The sequence below is a fragment of the Struthio camelus genome, chromosome 1 (assembly GCF_040807025.1).
Source record: "Struthio camelus isolate bStrCam1 chromosome 1, bStrCam1.hap1, whole genome shotgun sequence".
In the NCBI taxonomy this organism is placed as follows: Eukaryota; Metazoa; Chordata; class Aves; order Struthioniformes; family Struthionidae; genus Struthio; species Struthio camelus.
Window position 1 is genome coordinate 7,454,622 of NC_090942.1, and position 17,638 is coordinate 7,472,259.

At 40.0% G+C, this 17,638-nt stretch overlaps 1 protein-coding gene across 1 annotated transcript in view; it reads left to right on the forward strand.

Moving 5' to 3' along the window:
* CDC123 (cell division cycle 123) overlaps positions 1 to 16,019 on the forward strand; it is a 34,469-nt gene extending 18,450 nt beyond the window's left edge. The window contains exons 8-13 of the mRNA XM_068912657.1: positions 1,175 to 1,250; positions 4,213 to 4,335; positions 7,830 to 7,858; positions 13,239 to 13,367; positions 14,948 to 15,085; positions 15,898 to 16,019. Coding sequence (XP_068768758.1) covers positions 1,175 to 1,250; positions 4,213 to 4,335; positions 7,830 to 7,858; positions 13,239 to 13,367; positions 14,948 to 15,085; positions 15,898 to 15,924 — 522 coding nt within the window. The 3' untranslated portion in view covers positions 15,925 to 16,019. The remainder of the gene's footprint in view (positions 1 to 1,174; positions 1,251 to 4,212; positions 4,336 to 7,829; positions 7,859 to 13,238; positions 13,368 to 14,947; positions 15,086 to 15,897) is intronic.
* The last annotated feature ends 1,619 nt before the right edge of the window (positions 16,020 to 17,638 follow it).

Sequence of the window (17,638 nt, forward strand, 5' to 3'; positions counted from 1 at the left end):
AGCTCCTTTGACTAGAGGGCAACTTCCTGCCAATTCCATGAGAGATCTGTTGTGCTGTACAGCAGGATTTTTTATTTTCCATGCTTTAACATTAATGTAACTTTGAAATTCTTATTAGAAATTTCTTGGTTATAAATGTACAAAGTGGAAGATTATAGGATAATTAAGGTGGGAAGGGACTTCAGGTGATGTCTAGTCCAACCTCCTGCTCAAAGCCAGGTCAGCTATGAGCTCGAACCAGGTTGCTCAGGGCTTTATCAAGTCTAGTCTTGAAAACCTCAATGGATGGAGACTGCGCAACCTCTCCAGGCAAGCTGTTCAAATGCTTGGTTATCCTCATGGTGAAAAAATTCATGTCCAGTGTGAACCTCTTTTGCTTTAGCTTATGCCACCTACCTGTTGTCATCCCAGGAAGGACTTGGTAGTGTTGCTTTTCATCGTTGTATTTATTGTGATGTGTGCTGCTACAGAATTGCTTTGATCCTAGCTAACATTCAATGAAAAATACAGAGAAAAATTGAGGAGCATATGCATTAATAATTCCTGTAATGTAAATCTTGGATTAAATAAAATTGAATGGAAAACAAGTTTTGTTTTGTTTTCAAATGTCTGCCCTATATCTTCCTAAACTATGAAAGTCTGGTTGTTTTTGTTCAGTCGTGGTGACTATTGAATGCAGTCGATGTTAGTAGGCTGTTTATGACCAGTGGCAGAGGGCGTATGAATGTAGCAGATATATTCAAGGCTCTCGAACCATATCTGGAGTTCCAGACGTACATACTGACGTAACAGCATGCTCTAAACATGTAACCGTGGAAAGAGGTGACACATCAAATTATTTTCTAGGCATCAGTGTTGAAATATTTTCACCTTCAAAAAAGGGTCTCTAATGGGTAAAATTATAGCCTATTGGGTTCATTTTTGTCTTTACGTTCTCTTTACAGGTAAATTAGTAATAAACAAAATAACTTTTTGAAGTATTTGCTAAGATAATTAAATGGACTGATGGTTGAGTGTGTTTTTTTTTTTTCCCTTGTATCAGGAATAACCTCAGAGGGTTGTGTTATAATTACAGTAAAACTGTTGGAAGAACTAGGAGGTATGCCTGAAGACAAAACATTACCTGTTATCTTTCTGAAACAATGCTTTGTCATTTGTTTTTTTTCCTCTGTAGCTCGTTCTTCGAAAATGGTGTGAGCTGATCCCTGGTGCGGAATTCAGATGCTTTGTCAAAGAAAACAAGCTTATAGGTGAGGATTTTCTTAAAGATTAAAGTATTCAGTGAAATTCTTAAGAGTTGCTCTGATTTCTTTAATCAGTGTTATGTCTGAAGATGCTTTTTCCTTGCCACACTGCATTTCTGGAATTCTTCCCCCCCCCCCCCCGCCTTGTTTCTGTAATTTTAAAAAGTGGTATGCCAAGTTTCCTTTTATATCTGAAAGCCTGCCAAGATATTACGGCCAATATTACTGTGAGAAATTCTTGACTCTAATTGCTAATTCAGAAACTTCATCCAAATGCTGTTATGCAAGCAATTCCTTTATATTCAGGAGCATACTGAATCATAGCCTACTTGGAGAAGGAGTACAGAGGCAGTTGGGTATTATGTTGACGGTGTGAGTACATTTGGATATTGTATGTGGAAAGTTTAGGGGGTCAGAACATGTCCACAGGTTTCCTAGGTGTCTGAACTCGATTTATAGTCAGTGGAGCTTAGTTAGCAAAGCAGTTGGCCCATCGCTCCGGGTTAAAAACCTGAGTGTGGAATGTTTCAAATGGCACGGAACAGCTAGGGTATCCAAAACATATGCAGAGAGCTGGCAGATACATCGGGAGACCCATGGGAGACCTGTGACGGCTTGAGGACAGGCAGATTATGCTGGAGAATGTGTTTTAGGCCATTGAACTGTGCTTATGTTTGTGCTTTGGGGTCAGATGAATTCAACTCCTCTAGCTGTACTGACTTCTCTGACTATAATGGGCGATTAGACATCTAGTGCACATGTAGACACTTGAAGTGAGGATTTTAATTTTGGACTGAATTCCATCCCACATTTCTGGAGATTTAATTAGTTTTTGCTGTGGTTTGCCATGGAATCTATCATGAACAGAACTGTAGATAGTACAGAGCCTGTGCACGTTTGCCCTATCTAGACAGAATTGTTATAGTTAAAACTCTTCTAGCATAGGAAATGATGTTGAACTATTGTAGCAATGATGTAGCAAAGCTCTAATACAGAATTCATAGGAAGGAAGATGATTTTTTTTGGTACAGAATGAAATCAGTTTCACTTGCTCTATCTTATACCTGCATATTCACGAGCACCAAGATGCATGTGTCCAAGTAGCCTGTCCAGGATTCCTTGTGATGAAAAAGAGATGAAGGGGTATCACATACCTAGTCCTCATTGTTTCTCCTGGGTTCTTCTCAAGGGGGTGACTACCTGCTTGTTTTGGATGTGGCTTTTTGTACGAGTTGGGAGCTGACAGTGATTTGTGTCTCCATCCTGTCCCCCTGCTCTCAGTCATCAGGAACTGCCCTTTGTCCCCTGATCTGGGTGTCCTATAAAAGCTGCACATAGATCTTTTGGGATCTGCTAATCTAGGTGCTGATCTTATAACCGTTCTTATAACGCTTCTTCTGATGTTCCTTCTGGTACTTCCACACTCATCTTCCCGTTCATACCAGTCATAGGGTTTATATTACAGTTCTCTGAGACAGAGTTTATCTTGCTAATAGCAGAGATTCTCCATTAAGCCAGGGTGAAGGAGGAAGAGCTGAATCCTGTCCTTTATGCGGTGCTGCGGTGCCACAACTGACAAGATATTCATCACTGTAATAGCCTCTAAAACATTTGAATGTAGGATTATTATAGAATGTATATGTCCAGTGATGTTTCAAATACCGCGCAGCATGGTGTTTTTTTAAGGTAGCAATTCAGCTGCATGTCGGAAGACAGCTCCAAGCTTTTTCATGACTTATTCCTGTGCTCTTAAAATTAATAAGCCTATCAGTCAAGCTAAGGAGTGGTACTTGCATGGTGTAGTGAGTGCTCTTCCAGTTAGGCGTCTGCATCCCCCTGAGATGCTGCTGTCTTTTGTTTTTAGACCTGAGTTAAACTTTGCAGGGATGTTGATAGTTCTGAGTTGCACTGACTTTGTAAACTTGACGTTTTATATGAGCTCTTTGAAAGAGCACTACTTTGGAGGTATTCAGCATCGTCTTATGGTAAGATGCGATCTCTGATGTGTTCCATATATGACTAAAATAGCAAGCTGCCAACATTGATGCATCTTCCTTGGGAGAGTCTGGCTTTTTGCTTCCATAAATAGCATAAGTTACTCATTCTATAGTGATCAGTACGTCTTGATTTGACCTGTTTCCAGCAGGGTATTGCAGTGGCTTGCTTATGTTTGCGTATCCTGTATCAGAACTTCTGTCACCCTAAGATACGTGTTAAGGGTATAATCCTCTTGATGTCAGCTTAACCTATTGTCTTGCGGACAAGCACATGTCTGAAAGTAAGAGCTTCAGATGCAGTTGGGGTAGTTTATCTAACGTCAGGTATACAGTAAAACCCGCAGGGGGAGTGAATGGAAAAAATTAATGTATTAGGTCGCATGCTATTGTGGTGAATTTTTACAAGACCCTTTTGTCAATACTAAGATGTACGGTTTCACCTATAGTGTCTTATCAAGGAGGTACGTTTTGTTCCATGCTTAATGAATCAGTTACATGAGAATCTCCAAGGCACACAGCTAGGATCTGTCATCTTAGCTAAGGTGCCTGCAAGCCTGGCCCTTTCATTTCACGGTTCCAAATTCTAATCTCTATTTTTGATGTGCGGAATGGAAAAGGTTTTTGCCCAGAGTAACCAGGGCGAATAGAACTGAAACAAATAAAAAAACAATTGAAAACTTAAACTCCGGAGAAGGTTCCCCCTGAAATTCACTTAAAAATAGTCAAAGTGTGTACAAGTAAAATAAGGTTTGCAGAACGTGGGACAGGACTGTTTAAGCAAAAGTTTTGTAATGGAAGCGCTTCAAGTATTGGAGAATAAAGCCAAACAGTAAGGCGTTGTTAATAATTTAAACTTGGGAGTACCTATCTTCTCAAAAGTAGATGACAACATGCATCTCTAACTGCATTTTGACTGTTTGTTTTTTTTTTTGCGTGTCTGAAGCTTTGTAATCGACTAAAATTATTCACAGGTATATCACAAAGAGACTACACTCAATACTATGATCATATCTCTACGCAACATGAGGAGATCTGTAGATCAATACAGGAGTTTTTCCAGAGAAACATACAGTATAAATTCTTGGATGAAGACTGTAAGTATCTTAAGGCTTGGGTTGGAAAAGGAAGCACAGAGGAGGGAGGGAAGGTGTTTATGAAGGTTTTAAAGTGCCTGTTGTACACATAGTTACAAAGAGTTAAAAACAGAAATGGAGGATCTGCCTTTTTGAAGTTCTTCTGCACAGTACTTTCCTGGGAGTTTTGACTTTGAAAGGACTTGCAGGGCCAATTCCATAGAAATAAGACCTGTTGTCCTGCCTCCTTGCTAAGCCAGGCTTGTTTCTTCTACAGCACACCAAAATTTCAGTGTGCTAAATTTGGATTCACTGCTGGAGATCAGTGAAAAACTGTTGTTTCTCAACAAGAGATGACATCCCCAGTATTCTAAGTCTGTGGATGTGTATTTGTGTCTTCATGCTGATGCCAGCTGCTGCTTTCACAGGGCTTGGTTCTTTTTAATCTGGGAGAGTCTTAATACCCTTGTAGTTAGAGCATGCAGAGCGATGCAGTTTCTTGAATAATGATAAAATTGGGAACAAGAAAAACTAAAGGAATAGGCTGGAGCTTTTCAGGAAAACAAGGCTATTGAGTGAAAGACTCTTTCAAATAGCATCATTTTGCCCTCTGAAAGTGTTCTCCCCCCCCAACCCCCCCATTACTTACTTTGAGTTAAGAAAAGTTCAAGATCTCAGTACTGGGATAAGAAATACTTTAAAAAAAAAAAAAAACCCTTCAATAAGATACAAAATAGGAAAACATTATTGGTAAAGATGTTGGCAAAGGTTTGCTGCTCAAGTATTGCTGTATTCCTTGAAGAAAGGATTTGGAGGTTTCTTTTCAAGAAGTTGTATACATTTCTAACGAAATATTGATGCACGGCATTTTAGCTGATCAGACCTTTGAATAAAGGCCAGAGTATTTGAAGAATTTCTACTACCTCTAAGCAGCCCAGGTAAATTTTCTCAGTTTGTAAATGTGGTGTCCTTTGAAAATTTCATTTAGAAACAGTTTCCTGACATGGTTTAGTGACTGTAGAATAGTGTTTTGTTGTGATGGATGTCTGGGGTGGTGAAAAGTAGGATGGAGAAATTTAAATTGGCCTCTATGGACTGAGCCTTGTTTTAGTAAAACACATAAACGTAAGCGTGTTATTGGTCGGTTATGTTGTCCCTGGTAAAGCTCTGAATACTGAGCCTTTTGGTAAGTTTTGAGCGTGGTTAATGGTTCTGCTGAGCCAACAGAGCAGTCAGATCTGTCCTGTCTGACTTTCTCAAAAGGGTACCTTCTAATGGCGATCTGCTTTATTCAAATTTTAATCAAGGTTCCTTTATTTCAGTCCAGACAGCTTATCAAGAGACACTGCTTGGAGAAGACTAGTAGTCTGGAAGTCAGTATACTAATTTAATAGATCTCTAGCCCTAAAGTTTTGAAAGGAAATCAATCATGCAATTATGACATTTTGATTACTGTCTGTTTTAATTTTCCTGTATGTTCCAACATAATTTTAGATGGTATATAATCAACTGATAAGAATAAGGGCAGTATTTTTAGATAGAGATGCCTAGATTTAGGCTCTGAAACTGCCGTCTAGTGAACTGAAAGATCTGAAGTCTGTCATCTTATGTAAGGTAAATAAAACTATGCCATCTGAATTACCAGCTGGGAAAAGAAGACTTCAGGGTGACAGTCTGGGATGAAGGTTTGTTCCTTCATCCTTGTAACCTTTCGGTCTTGGACACCAAATGCTGGTGACCTATCTTCTGCAGAGAAATGCCATGCAAAAACGTTCTGTTTTTTCCCCTCCCTTTTTTCATCCCCTAGCATATGCCTTGAGGCACTGTCTGGCAGCATGTGTGGTGCTAACAATGAAAATCTGGGTTTGCCTGTTTGTTTGTTTTTAAAAGGAGAGGTATTAAATTTTTCTCTAACTTCTTGCTTCATTGGGGCTTTCAAGGTGGTTTGCTCTGCTTTTTCCAGTTGGTTTTGGTAGCATCTCCAGATGGAAGAGCTGAGGCAGAGCAGCTGAGGCAGAGCAGCTGAAGCAGTGCAGAGTCGGAGCAGAACAATAACAGATGGGCAAATGCTTTTTAAATGCTTCTAAACGGTATTAGAACCTTCTAAATACCTTTCATAAAATCCCACTAAAAACAATCTTCCAGAGGTGTCAACGCTTACCCTAGAGTCGAACTCTCAGGTTTACTTGCAGTTGCTCGTAACTCAGGGCAAGTTTTAACCACGGCCTCACTGGCACACTGTTCTGAGCTGACCCCTGAGGAAGAGGGACCAGTTCAGGTCTTCCTCCCTGTTCAGTGTTTCCGAGTGTCCCGGACTAGTCATCCATGTGCCAATGAGTCTTAATGGTGATGTAAATCCCACTAAATACTGTCAGCTTCAATGATGAATGATCAATATTGCCATTGGCTTGCTTTGAACTGACAGGCATCGCTTTATAGGAAAGCTCAGATGAAAATTTTCCATTAATGGAACATGACTAGTGTGAGTACACAGTATGAGCAGCAAGTTCAGTTGAACAGTTAGAGGTCTAGGGTTGCTGTGCTCTTCTTTGCGTAGATGACTTAGCCATCTGAGGGTTTATCTCGCATGTATTAGGAAATCTCTTAACTAGCTGAAATATTCAGTTCCTTCTTTGTGAAGGAAGTGGCAATACAGCATTTGTATGAGGCTTCTCTACATCTAGCAGTTTTAATTTTTTTTCTGCTAAACTGGTACAACTGGTCAGGCCTGAATTCTTACCTGCTGATTTCCATAGCTGAATAGACAAGGCAAGGATTTGTTTAACCATACAGAACAGAAGCGAATAGAAAGATGCACGTACAAAGATTCATGCTTAATTAAGTCAGTGGGAGGAACAACGATGTAGCTGCACAAGGCAACTTTGCTTAAATTGCAAGGCAAATTTGCTTAAACCATCTAAACTTTGCTTAAAAGCAAAGGGTCCGTTTGAAAGAGCTGTTGATAGTCAGTAGGTGTGCTGTAACTGCTCTACGTTATATTGAACGTAGCCATTTCACTGCTGCCTCGTTCTCAAGCGTACCCACTGCCCCCTTTTTTCCTTCCATTTGTTTTGTCTCGTTATCTGCTGAAGTCGTAATCTCTTTGAGGCAGGAACTTTCTCTTATTAAATGTTTGTGCACTGGCTAGCACAATGGAGCCTTGATCCTTCCTTGAAGTTCCTCCGTTCTGCTGTAGAACAAACAGCAGTAATGTTGAAGATAAGCTCCTCGCTATGCTAGGAGTTAATCAAATGTTCATTGAGGGGGAAAAAAACCAGCAGAATAAACCAGCATTAAATAGAAAAGCCCAGCAGACAATCTCTCTCAGTGCGTTAACAATGGTTCTTGAAATGTTTTTATTCCCTCTTGGAAATGAACCTAATTCTGGCTTGCAGTTTCTGAGATGTATTGACTTTGCAGACTATGCTGTGTACGCAATTATCTACTTAGGTTTAGACATCTTATGTGGACTTTTATATCTTTTAAAATTAACACTGCTTTTTCCTCCTTTTCAGTTGTTTTCGATGTGTACAGAGACAGCAGGGTAAGTGACCAATAGGTTATATATTTCTGTAGCAATGAACTGTTTATTGTGTGGAAATTGTATCTGAAGAGTTGGAGAGATGAAACCAGTAATAGCTTCATCTTCCAGGAAGTGGTCCTGGCAAAAGATGAATGATTTCACTTTAACATTCCCTTCCACAGTTCTGTTTCTGTTGGACACTGTCCACGGTAGGAGAATAAGAGGATTAGGGGTGTGAGTATGTCTGTTCCAGTGATGTAATTATTTTGTAGATCTCTTCCTCCGAAAAAGTAGTCTGTTTTAAAGCACATAGCTTTGGCTTCAGCTGTAATTCTGTCAGATCAATGACTCTACTGAAGTTTTCTTTTAAGATTGGTTTGTACTTAATATCATGCTGTATCACCAAGCAGTTTCAGTGAAGCACTACCTGTTAATTAAGGTTCCCTCTATGCAGTGCCTGTTTTAAGTGTGTTTGACAGAAACGTATCTGAACGTTCAGCCAGAGTGGCTGAGCTATTTCAGAAAAATATGGGATGTGGGGGATGTTTTGCCTGCCCCCCCCCCCCCCCGCCCCAAATTGGGGGAATCTTACCACTTTCCTTTCCAAAAATCATTCCTTGGGCATGTTTTCTATGATGTTCATCCCTATAGCACCTTAACTCTTTCGAACTAATCATGAATATTTCTTTAGAATATTTTTGAAGCTAGGAAAAAATAACTCTCCCCTCATATATGGGAGTCCAGGTTACAAACAGATAATCATCAAAAGATTGTATGAATGTTGGGTGCCTGGTTTTAGTTTAAGACAGATAGAATGTAATTTTTTTCTTTTCAAATTGCTCCAGCTGTAGCTCTGAGTGCTCAGCAAATTGGAACCTTGAAAATCCAGACACTGACAGAGCTTGGGGAGAAAAATCCCATCCTAACTTCAGATACCTATATCTGAGTCAGTCGCCTGGACCTCTTCTACTAGTCAGTGGACAGAAGCAGGTCAGATAAACTGTGATACGCACACGTGCACGCACATACGCGTGCACGCAAGCACACACGCAGAGGCTTAAAAGAAACCAAAACCTGAAATGCATTATGTTAGTCTTAAATTTCAAAATCTGATTTTTGGAATCCTGTGATTGCATGAGAATTAAATATTTGCTTTAGCTTAAATTGTCTTTCCAAATAATCCTAAACCAGAAACGCAATAAAATAGTCCCAAATGCTGTACACGTTTATAAGTCTTGCTGTTTGAATTGCGTACAATTTCGGGATTGCTAAAGTCTTTATTTTAAGTGGTTGAGCTGGGAATATCTGTAGGAAATCCTGATTCTGTGATCATTGCTAAAGTATTCTGTGATTATATAACAGTAAATCATGCCATAGTTTGCAAAACAGAAACTAAATAGGGATGTCTCTCATGTGGAAGATAACTACTGCGTTGTTACTCAGCACAGCTTTTAGCGTAGGTACCTAAAAACCAGGCTGCAGGCTAAAAACAGCCATGCTAAATGTTCATGAAAATTACCTGCCTAGGCACAAATCGTCAGACTTGAGGATGCTCCCTGGCAACGTGAGGAGCGAAACTTTAGCATCTGACTGACTTCTGCCTTCGGGTACTCTGCCTCACAGCTGAAGCATGAAGACAGATTATTTAAGTAAAAGATTTTCAGTCTCTCTGGTCTCAAATGAGCAGTGTTTCTTCATCTGTCAGGATAACGTAGCTGTGTGTAGGTATCTCTGTGTCTTCTACTCTCAGGTCTTGTAAACTGCCAGATAGACCTTTGTGTGTCAAATCCTCCTTTCACACATACTTTTGTGGTTTGCAACTGTATTATTCACCGCTCCCCACGTACGTGAGTTACAGGCAGCAAAAGAGCAGTGTGTGTGTGGCTGACTGTGACTAATTTCCAGAGCCTGTGCCCTGACCGGACTGGTTGCGTGGCAAGCTCACCTGCAGAAAGAGAGAAACGCCCAGTATCTACTTATTTGAAATTCTTCCAATGGTAAATATTCAACTTGCAGAATCTGGTTGTTTGATATGGTTGTGAATGAGAGCAACGCCCTCCACGTGCTTCCTTTTGGGTACTTGGGAGACTGCAGAGTAGGCTGCCACCCGTCTCGCTCATTTAGCTGGAGGATGGACTAGAAGCAGCGGTGGCCTGGTTGAGAACAGGCTTTTCTAGGTCTGTTTTTTCCCCTTATACTCTCTGTGCGGCTCTCATCTGAGCTAGCTCTTGACTTGGCAGGCAAATAATCTTTTAAGGGATATACGCAGGCATACAGTCTTAAAAGCCGGATGATCTGGAGGCCTGGCCCTGGCGAGGTTATGTTGCTGGGCTGGGTGGCCTGTTTTCGTCAGGATATACTTTTTTTTTTCCCGCTAGCAATTCACAGTCGTTACGCAACAGCTGGCAAGCGAACACCTGAGAGTCAGCTCTGCTATGAGTTGCTCTTTGCACATCTCCCAGGTCTTACAGCTGGTAAATGCGATTTAGCGTGGTGACTTGTCATGAACAAAGAAACGTAATGAGTGGCTTCAGAGCACCAGTAGTTCTCAACTCCTGTTAACGTGGAAACGAACGCCGGCGTCTCTTTACCCAGTGTCTCTTCACCCGAGTGCCGCGCTTTGTGTGAACCTGCAGCTGAAGTCAGGGAAATGCGAGAATTCAGTTTGCATTTTATCTATCTTTTAACTTCCTTTTAACAGTCTTTTTCGCAGGCACTTGCTTTCAGCAGCATGCTGCTTAATGTTTTAGTAAAATAAAGCATGAAGCCTTGATATGATAAATCTATTTCATCCTGTTTTAGGATGAGCAAATGTTATGCTGTTTGGTTTTGTTTTTTCCCCTCCAGCTATGCAGAACTTTGCATATGTGCCTTGTGCGTTTCTGTGCCTTCATATGACAAAGATTACCAGTACCAGAAGATTACAGTTAAATAGCTTTACTACTGCTGTGTAGTTACACACTGCAAGTCATCTTAAACTACATTTAAATCACGGAATTGCATGTTGGATTTGAAAGAGTATTTAATCTTAAAGAAGGTTTGGTTACTGACCCGGAGTTATGTGCATTCCCTTTAAATGTTCCCTCTCAGGCCTCATTATATTTTAGTCTTTTTGTCGCTTTCCGTCAATTTGCAAATATCAAAGCTCAGTGTAGATGTAAGACAGCCTCTAGGAGGTGGTTGGTGTTGTGGATGGAGCGCTGCTGTCTGCAGGGAGGGAGGAAAAGTGCCAGGGTGCTCGCAGAAACCAGCTGTTGCTTTCACTAGTCGCAAGAGCAATTCTCCTTTTTTCCGGGGTAGATCTCTTCTCTAGAGAAATGGTCTCAAGTTCCTGTGAAAAGCTGTTTCATGTTCTTGGGGTGGGAGGAGTCCCGGTGAAAGCCTTTCACAGGGAAATCCTTTCATTAAGTATACACATTCCTGATCCAAGGAAAGATCCTCTGAACTGCAGAGTGAACTTTGCCAGCCGTTGCTTCTGCCTGTGATTAAATTGGTTCATTAGCTTGTTTTTTCTAGTGCGATAGGATGAATCTAAACTAGAAATTCCTCCTCCTGATGCCTTTGAGCTATCAAGAAGTTGCTATTAGCAAAAGCAGAACATCACTTATAATGAGAGTTTGTGACCGAGTTTTGAAGAGGAGCAGAGATGGAAAGTGATAGCAGAGCTTGCCCCTGTTTGCTTTCTGCACCCACGGTGTCAATGTTGTTTCAAAGGTGTCGCAGTTTAGCCATGCAGGTTTGCCTCTGCTTTTTCACCCTTCGGAAGCAAGTAAGAAACAGCTCAAGTGTGCGGCCCTGCCGTTTGCAGTTTCTCTTGTAGCTGTCTGGTTTCAGGACTGCCATTGCAAAGCTGAGCTCGTGCATTGGCTCCTTAAAGCTCGCTCTGTGACGGCTCTACCCTGTTGATCCACCCTGAGCGAGACCCACAAAAGTCTGCGCGCAACCACACAGCTGCAAGCCGTTGTGTTGGCCCGCTGCCAGGTTAGGAGTCATGTCACTTGTTTCAGCTGTGTTGGGACTCCCCCCACTTGCTTTGGTAAGTCAGCGTGGATCGTAACAGGCTGCCTTTAGCTCCTAGCCAGAGCGTTTCTGTTCTGTGCTATTGCATGGGTTTCCACTGCAGCGCCTGTGGGGGTGCGTTAGGCAGCGTGGGTGGGAGAGGAAGTCTCCATATTACTCTGAGTGAAGGCTTCAAAGGGATCTTCATCGGCTAGAAAACAGATGGCTGTGGTTTAAATCATTACAGATGTTTGCGGGTTGGATCAAGATAGGAAGGATCGCTAAAGGAAGAAGATCCTTCAGCGATGAGGGAAGGAGAGAGAAGGCAAAGTGAGTTTTTAGTAGCTACGCAGTCTTCAGGTTTGGTTTTTGGTTCCAACTGGCTGTTGATGAATTCAGAAAAAGCCTTCAGTCGCTTTTGTATTACAGAAACCCTTTTCTCCTCATATTTGGTAGAATCTGATTTCTTCCAGATGCAATACCTGTTTTTCAGCTTCTTAGTACCAGCTGTATTCATGTTTCATTGTAAGTGATTATAATGCTTTTGTTCTGTTAGAATAGGTGATGCTTTTCTGGGTAAGAGAAGGTGGCCTAGTGCTGGGGTTGTAGCTTGAGATGACTCAGAGGATGCAAACTATTTCTTGCTCTTTAGCGACTTCTCTTTTACCTCAACTAAGTCATGTTGGTCTCTCTGTTCTCATTTTTCAGTTGTAAAACAGGCATGCTGTGTTGTCCGTACTACCAGGGCTATTTGGAGCATGAACGTATTAAAGACGAGGCAGGAGTAGCTAGTCTGAACTACTGGTAGTGGTTATATTAAAAACGACTTTAAGTTATTTGTTATTTTTCTGTCTGTGTGATACCTTTCAACTTACATGATCTCCAGTAGCGTTTTACAGACCTTGCTCTGTATTCTTTAAAGACGATCCCTTCTGAGACCAAGAACAGCAATCCTGGAGACTGCTGAATGGGCAGCAGTGCTGAGGTAGCTTTTGACAGAAGATGAAATCCCTGTTTACGTTTCCCCCCTCGCCTTGTTCATGCTATCTGGGGATCTTCAAAAACCATGGAGCTTTGACGGAACTTCTGTAGACTCATCTGAAAGCAGCTCACGTAGGAAGTCACTTTGAGCTCTGTCTGATCTTCTATTAAAAAAATAAAAATTAAAAAAGATATAATAAGCCAAAGCTTGATGTGTTTTAAAACTATAAGTGACATATTTAATGTAATATATATTAGAATATTTTAAGTGGGTAAGAATGGGTGGATATTTTTGTCATGTCTTCTTTTAGTCTTTAAAGACTAAGTGCGTTACAGTAAGATGAATGTACGTGTGTTTGGATTTTCTGGTTGCGTTGCAAATTCTCTGGTTTGTTTTAATTCCTTCGTTGTTATATTGCAGGGTAAGATTTGGCTAATAGATTTTAACCCCTTTGGTGAAGTAACAGACTCACTGCTGTTTACATGGGATGAACTGATCTCTGGGAAAAACTTGAAAGGCGACCAGAGTGAAGAGGAAGCCACAGAACAGGTACAGTCCTGCTGTGAAAGGAGGCTGGCTGGTGAATCCGCGAGGCGGTTTGGCCTCAGGTCCTTCTTTGTTACAATAAAATTGATATTCAGATTCCACTGAAGTAAATGCATGCCCTAAACTCTTGAAATGTAAACTCTTTGGAAGTATCCATTTAGACAGCGCTTAATTTCAACAAGTACCATTTCCTAGTTTTAGATGCATACGTGGAAATTTGTAGCTCAGACAGCACAAGCCCTCGTTACAGCTTTGACCATGTTGCGAAGAAGGTGCCCTGAAACTTGAGATTTTTTGCCTAGTCTTGATATGTCTTACATTTCTTTCCATTTTGATTTTATCTCTTAAAATCTGTTACATTTTATTTATTCACTTAAAGTTCTGCTTTGTTCCTAGTCCTTGTCATGTAATCTCCCCAAGCTTTAGATTTATGTTTGATGGGATACAAAAAGAAGCTGAAATTCTGTATCTTCCTCCTATCAAGTACCCTCAGGGAAGCCTTGTCCTTTGGTTGAACTCCCTGGACTTGCAGAGCAGGGCTGTCCTATCCCTGGTCCCAGCTGCATTGCCTCTATACAAAATAACTCCCTGTTAATAGAGGGAGGGAAGAACAGTCTTCATTTATTAGTAACAGCTTTTTCCTCGTTGCATGACTGAGACTCCAGTCGTCCAACCTAAACGTGACTACTTGGATGACTGGATAGAAGATTTAAAGTAGCAAGTTCCTTGCTCTTCTTGTGAAACACTCGTTGGTTATCTGAGGAGAGTTGGCTAGTCGGACAGCGTGGGCTGCTCTTCAGTGTCTAGCTGCTAAATTGCATTAGGAGTAACTGAAACGACATGCTTTATTGAGCTTATTTTAAAATCTGAGCTCGCTCTTCAGTTTCTTCACCGTTTTTGTAACTCATTTAGAGGGAGATATACTTGTCGTGCTGCTGACCGTTCATGCTGTTATCTCATAGTTTCATAATGTGGCTCTTCCCGTATGAAAATCCTTTCTGTGGGCCTTTCTGCTAAAAGTTGTCTCCTTTGTTAAAACACAGTCTAATTCTTGAGCCATCCGTGGGAATGCTATCCAGCAAATTTTGTTTGGAAGATTTCTTGGCGTCAGAAGTTTTACAGAGCTTGTCTGATGTAACCCTGAGTGACAGTTATATTTGTAAAGATGGATTTAAGCAAGAAACTTGTGAAGACAGATTTAGGGTTTTTATTATGAAGGTTCTCTGTGTCCACATGCTAAGGTAGGTGCTATTGCCCAAAGTTCTCGATGGCTCTGTTGTTATGGCCCTATTATAAATTTATGTATATTACTGATATGAAAAATAATTCATACATTCTAGAGACTTTGAAGTGAGGACAGGAACGCCTTTACATGGTGATTAGTAATACTAACTCTTGCTCATAAGTAGGCAGAGTTTTTATAAGAAAAGTTAAAATTGGTAGGGTGCAAAGTAGTTGAGTGAGTACCGAATAAACTCATTGGCAAGGTGACTCAGACAATCTCCCTGAGGAGTTTAAAAAACATCACAAATATTATTCACAGACACTGTTTGTTTCTGTGTTATCCAATATCTTTCCCAAAGGACTATCCAGTTTTCCGTTGTACGAACAGCAAAGTTACTGTCCAGCCTAGCCCATACCTGAGTTACCGACTGCCGAAAGATTTTGTGGACCTTTCTACAGGAGAGGATGTTCACAAATTAATTGACTTTCTTAAACTGGTAAGCAGCAGAGTAAAAATTTCTGACCTCCCATCTCTGTGAAATGGGAACATCGAAGTGCCTGCAATTGTGCTTTTGCAATTAACCCAGAAAATGTAATGGGTGGAGCCCTAATGCGGTACATTGGGCTGATTTTTTTTCGTCTTCTAGTAATGAAGATCAAGCTGTCATACTGATTTCACTTCATCTGATTTTATCTTTAGGGGAAGCAATGAATGTAATTTGACAAACGTTACTGAAGAACCTGACTGTTTTTATTTAAATATAAATGCAGATAGAGACTAAATGGAAATCTAGTTCTTGATTGACTGAAAGCTAATGCTTTTAAGAACTTTTTTTGAAAGCTGGAAGAGAATTATTTCAGAGAAAACGTCAACAATTTGGTGCTGCACCTTTTTTTTTTCTCCAGATGAAAGGACATTTTTTGGTACCTTTGGAAACAGTTCTCCATTACATCTTTATAAGGTGGCGGGGGGAGGAGGAAATTGGGTTGCCTTCATGTAGACCACTGAGTTCTGCATCATGTTTTCTGTGTGGTGTTTTTTTTTTTTTATTGGTTAACATATGGTGCTAATTTTATTCTTTACCGTAAATAAAATACCATACCTTTTTGGGGGAAGGAGTGTGTGGGGAGAAAGAAATTTGATGTTGCTGTGTTTTGTCTGCTAGAAACATTATCACCTGCCATTCAAAAAGTGATTTTGAAATACAGTCTAATTTCCAGCATATCTCAAAGGTACTTGTAGTGACTTATTACTTTAATTTCTGATAATTGTGTCCTAACTTGATCAACTCTTTTCTTTCCTTGACAGAAAAGAAATCAGCAAGATGACGACTGAGCTATCAAGAAGTGTTGTGTTGCATTGCATTACAAGCAAGAAATGTGGCAAAAGCCATATTTAGCATAATTATTAAACTATCAATTGAAAGAAAATCTGCTTTTTTCTATTTAATGAAAGAACTGAAGAGCTGCATATCCTGTGGGTTGGTTTATATAAAAGTGTAGAAAAGCTTTTCCATGGAAGTGTGAAGGGTCAACCTGAGCCCTCATTGGATTCCAGGTTAGATGCAAGTATACCGTGGTGCATGCAAGCAACAATTTGAGTGCAGCTGAACGACTGACTTCCCATCTCAATGTTGTTTAAAAAAAAAAAGTATATATATATATATATATATATATGCCATTGAAATTGTAGGAGTCTTCAGTGATAAATATTACAATATGTAACTCTTGTGCAATGAAAACATCGAGTATGCTTTATACTTAGACACAATTTTGCTTAAAATACAGCATAGTTGCAAGGAAACAAAGGAATGTACACTTTTTCTGTAGTAATCTTTTAAAATTGTAAACTGACTTAAAGTTTTGGGAGCACTTATCCTTCCTGTTTGTAAAAAAGTGGAGAAGGGATTCTTTTTCTTAATTCTCAAGGTTAATACTTCATTTCAGAGAACAGATATAGTAGGCTATGTAGTTTTAAGAAGTTCTGCATTTTAGGTATTTGTTGAAATTCTGAATGCGTTTCAGGTGAAGTAATATTTTCACACTGCAGCCATGAACTTTTTAAAGCATCAGATTTCATTCTGGGATAGTACAGTTTTCTTGAAACTTTTTTTTTCTTTTTTTTCTTTTTTAAACATGTTTAAGTATCAGTCATCAGCTGTGGAGATTTAATATAATAGTTAAACCTAACATAAACCTGTTATGTGGAGCTTTATATGTGGACTCAAATCTTGTTTCTTTTGTATCAAATCTCTTGAAGTTTCTTACGAAAGTGATTACACCTTCAGCTCTTATAATTCTGGATTTATTTGGCATTTCCTGTTCTGTGTATAAAAGGAAGCTTGAGTAAAAATTTGGGGAAACAGAAGCTCTATTACTTTGTTACTGACTGCTGTTATTTTTGGGGCGGGGAGTAAATCAGTATCAGCCTGAGAACCAATGAACTTTTGGATGTATGTATTTGCGTGGCCATCAGTAATTTGTTAACAAGATGCACAATTCTAACTGAAATGAGAAGAAATTCAGAGGTGCTTATAGCCCCCTGGAAACTGGCTCCTGTTTCAACCAGTTTTGTCTTACTCTTTGTATATGAAGCTGTTCATCTCTTCTTTGCCTTGCTTTTGCTGGCAAATTGATAGGACGCTCAAGAGTTACAATCGGTACTTAGATGTTAAATCCTTTCTTACTCTCTTTATGTAGCTTCAGTTTTGAATGAACGCTTACATGGTTGAAGAGGATGCAGACTGTGAATTCTATTCTACTATATACAATTTCAAATATCTTTTATTGTTTACTGCCCTTGAAAGGGAGGAATAGCAGATTATCACTCCTGGCGTCTGAAAGTGAGGAAGAGAAATAATAAAGCTGTTCCAAAGCTTCCTTCTGCAGCAATGGAATCTCCTTCTCAATAGGTTTTTGTACACAAATTAGACTAATATTAACCCAGAATATTAGTTACCCCATATCATAGCTGCCTGCGCTGGATACTTGCCAGGTGTCAGGAGCAGCTTGATGGGACCTTATGCACTCTTAAGCTTCCCTCTAGCTGA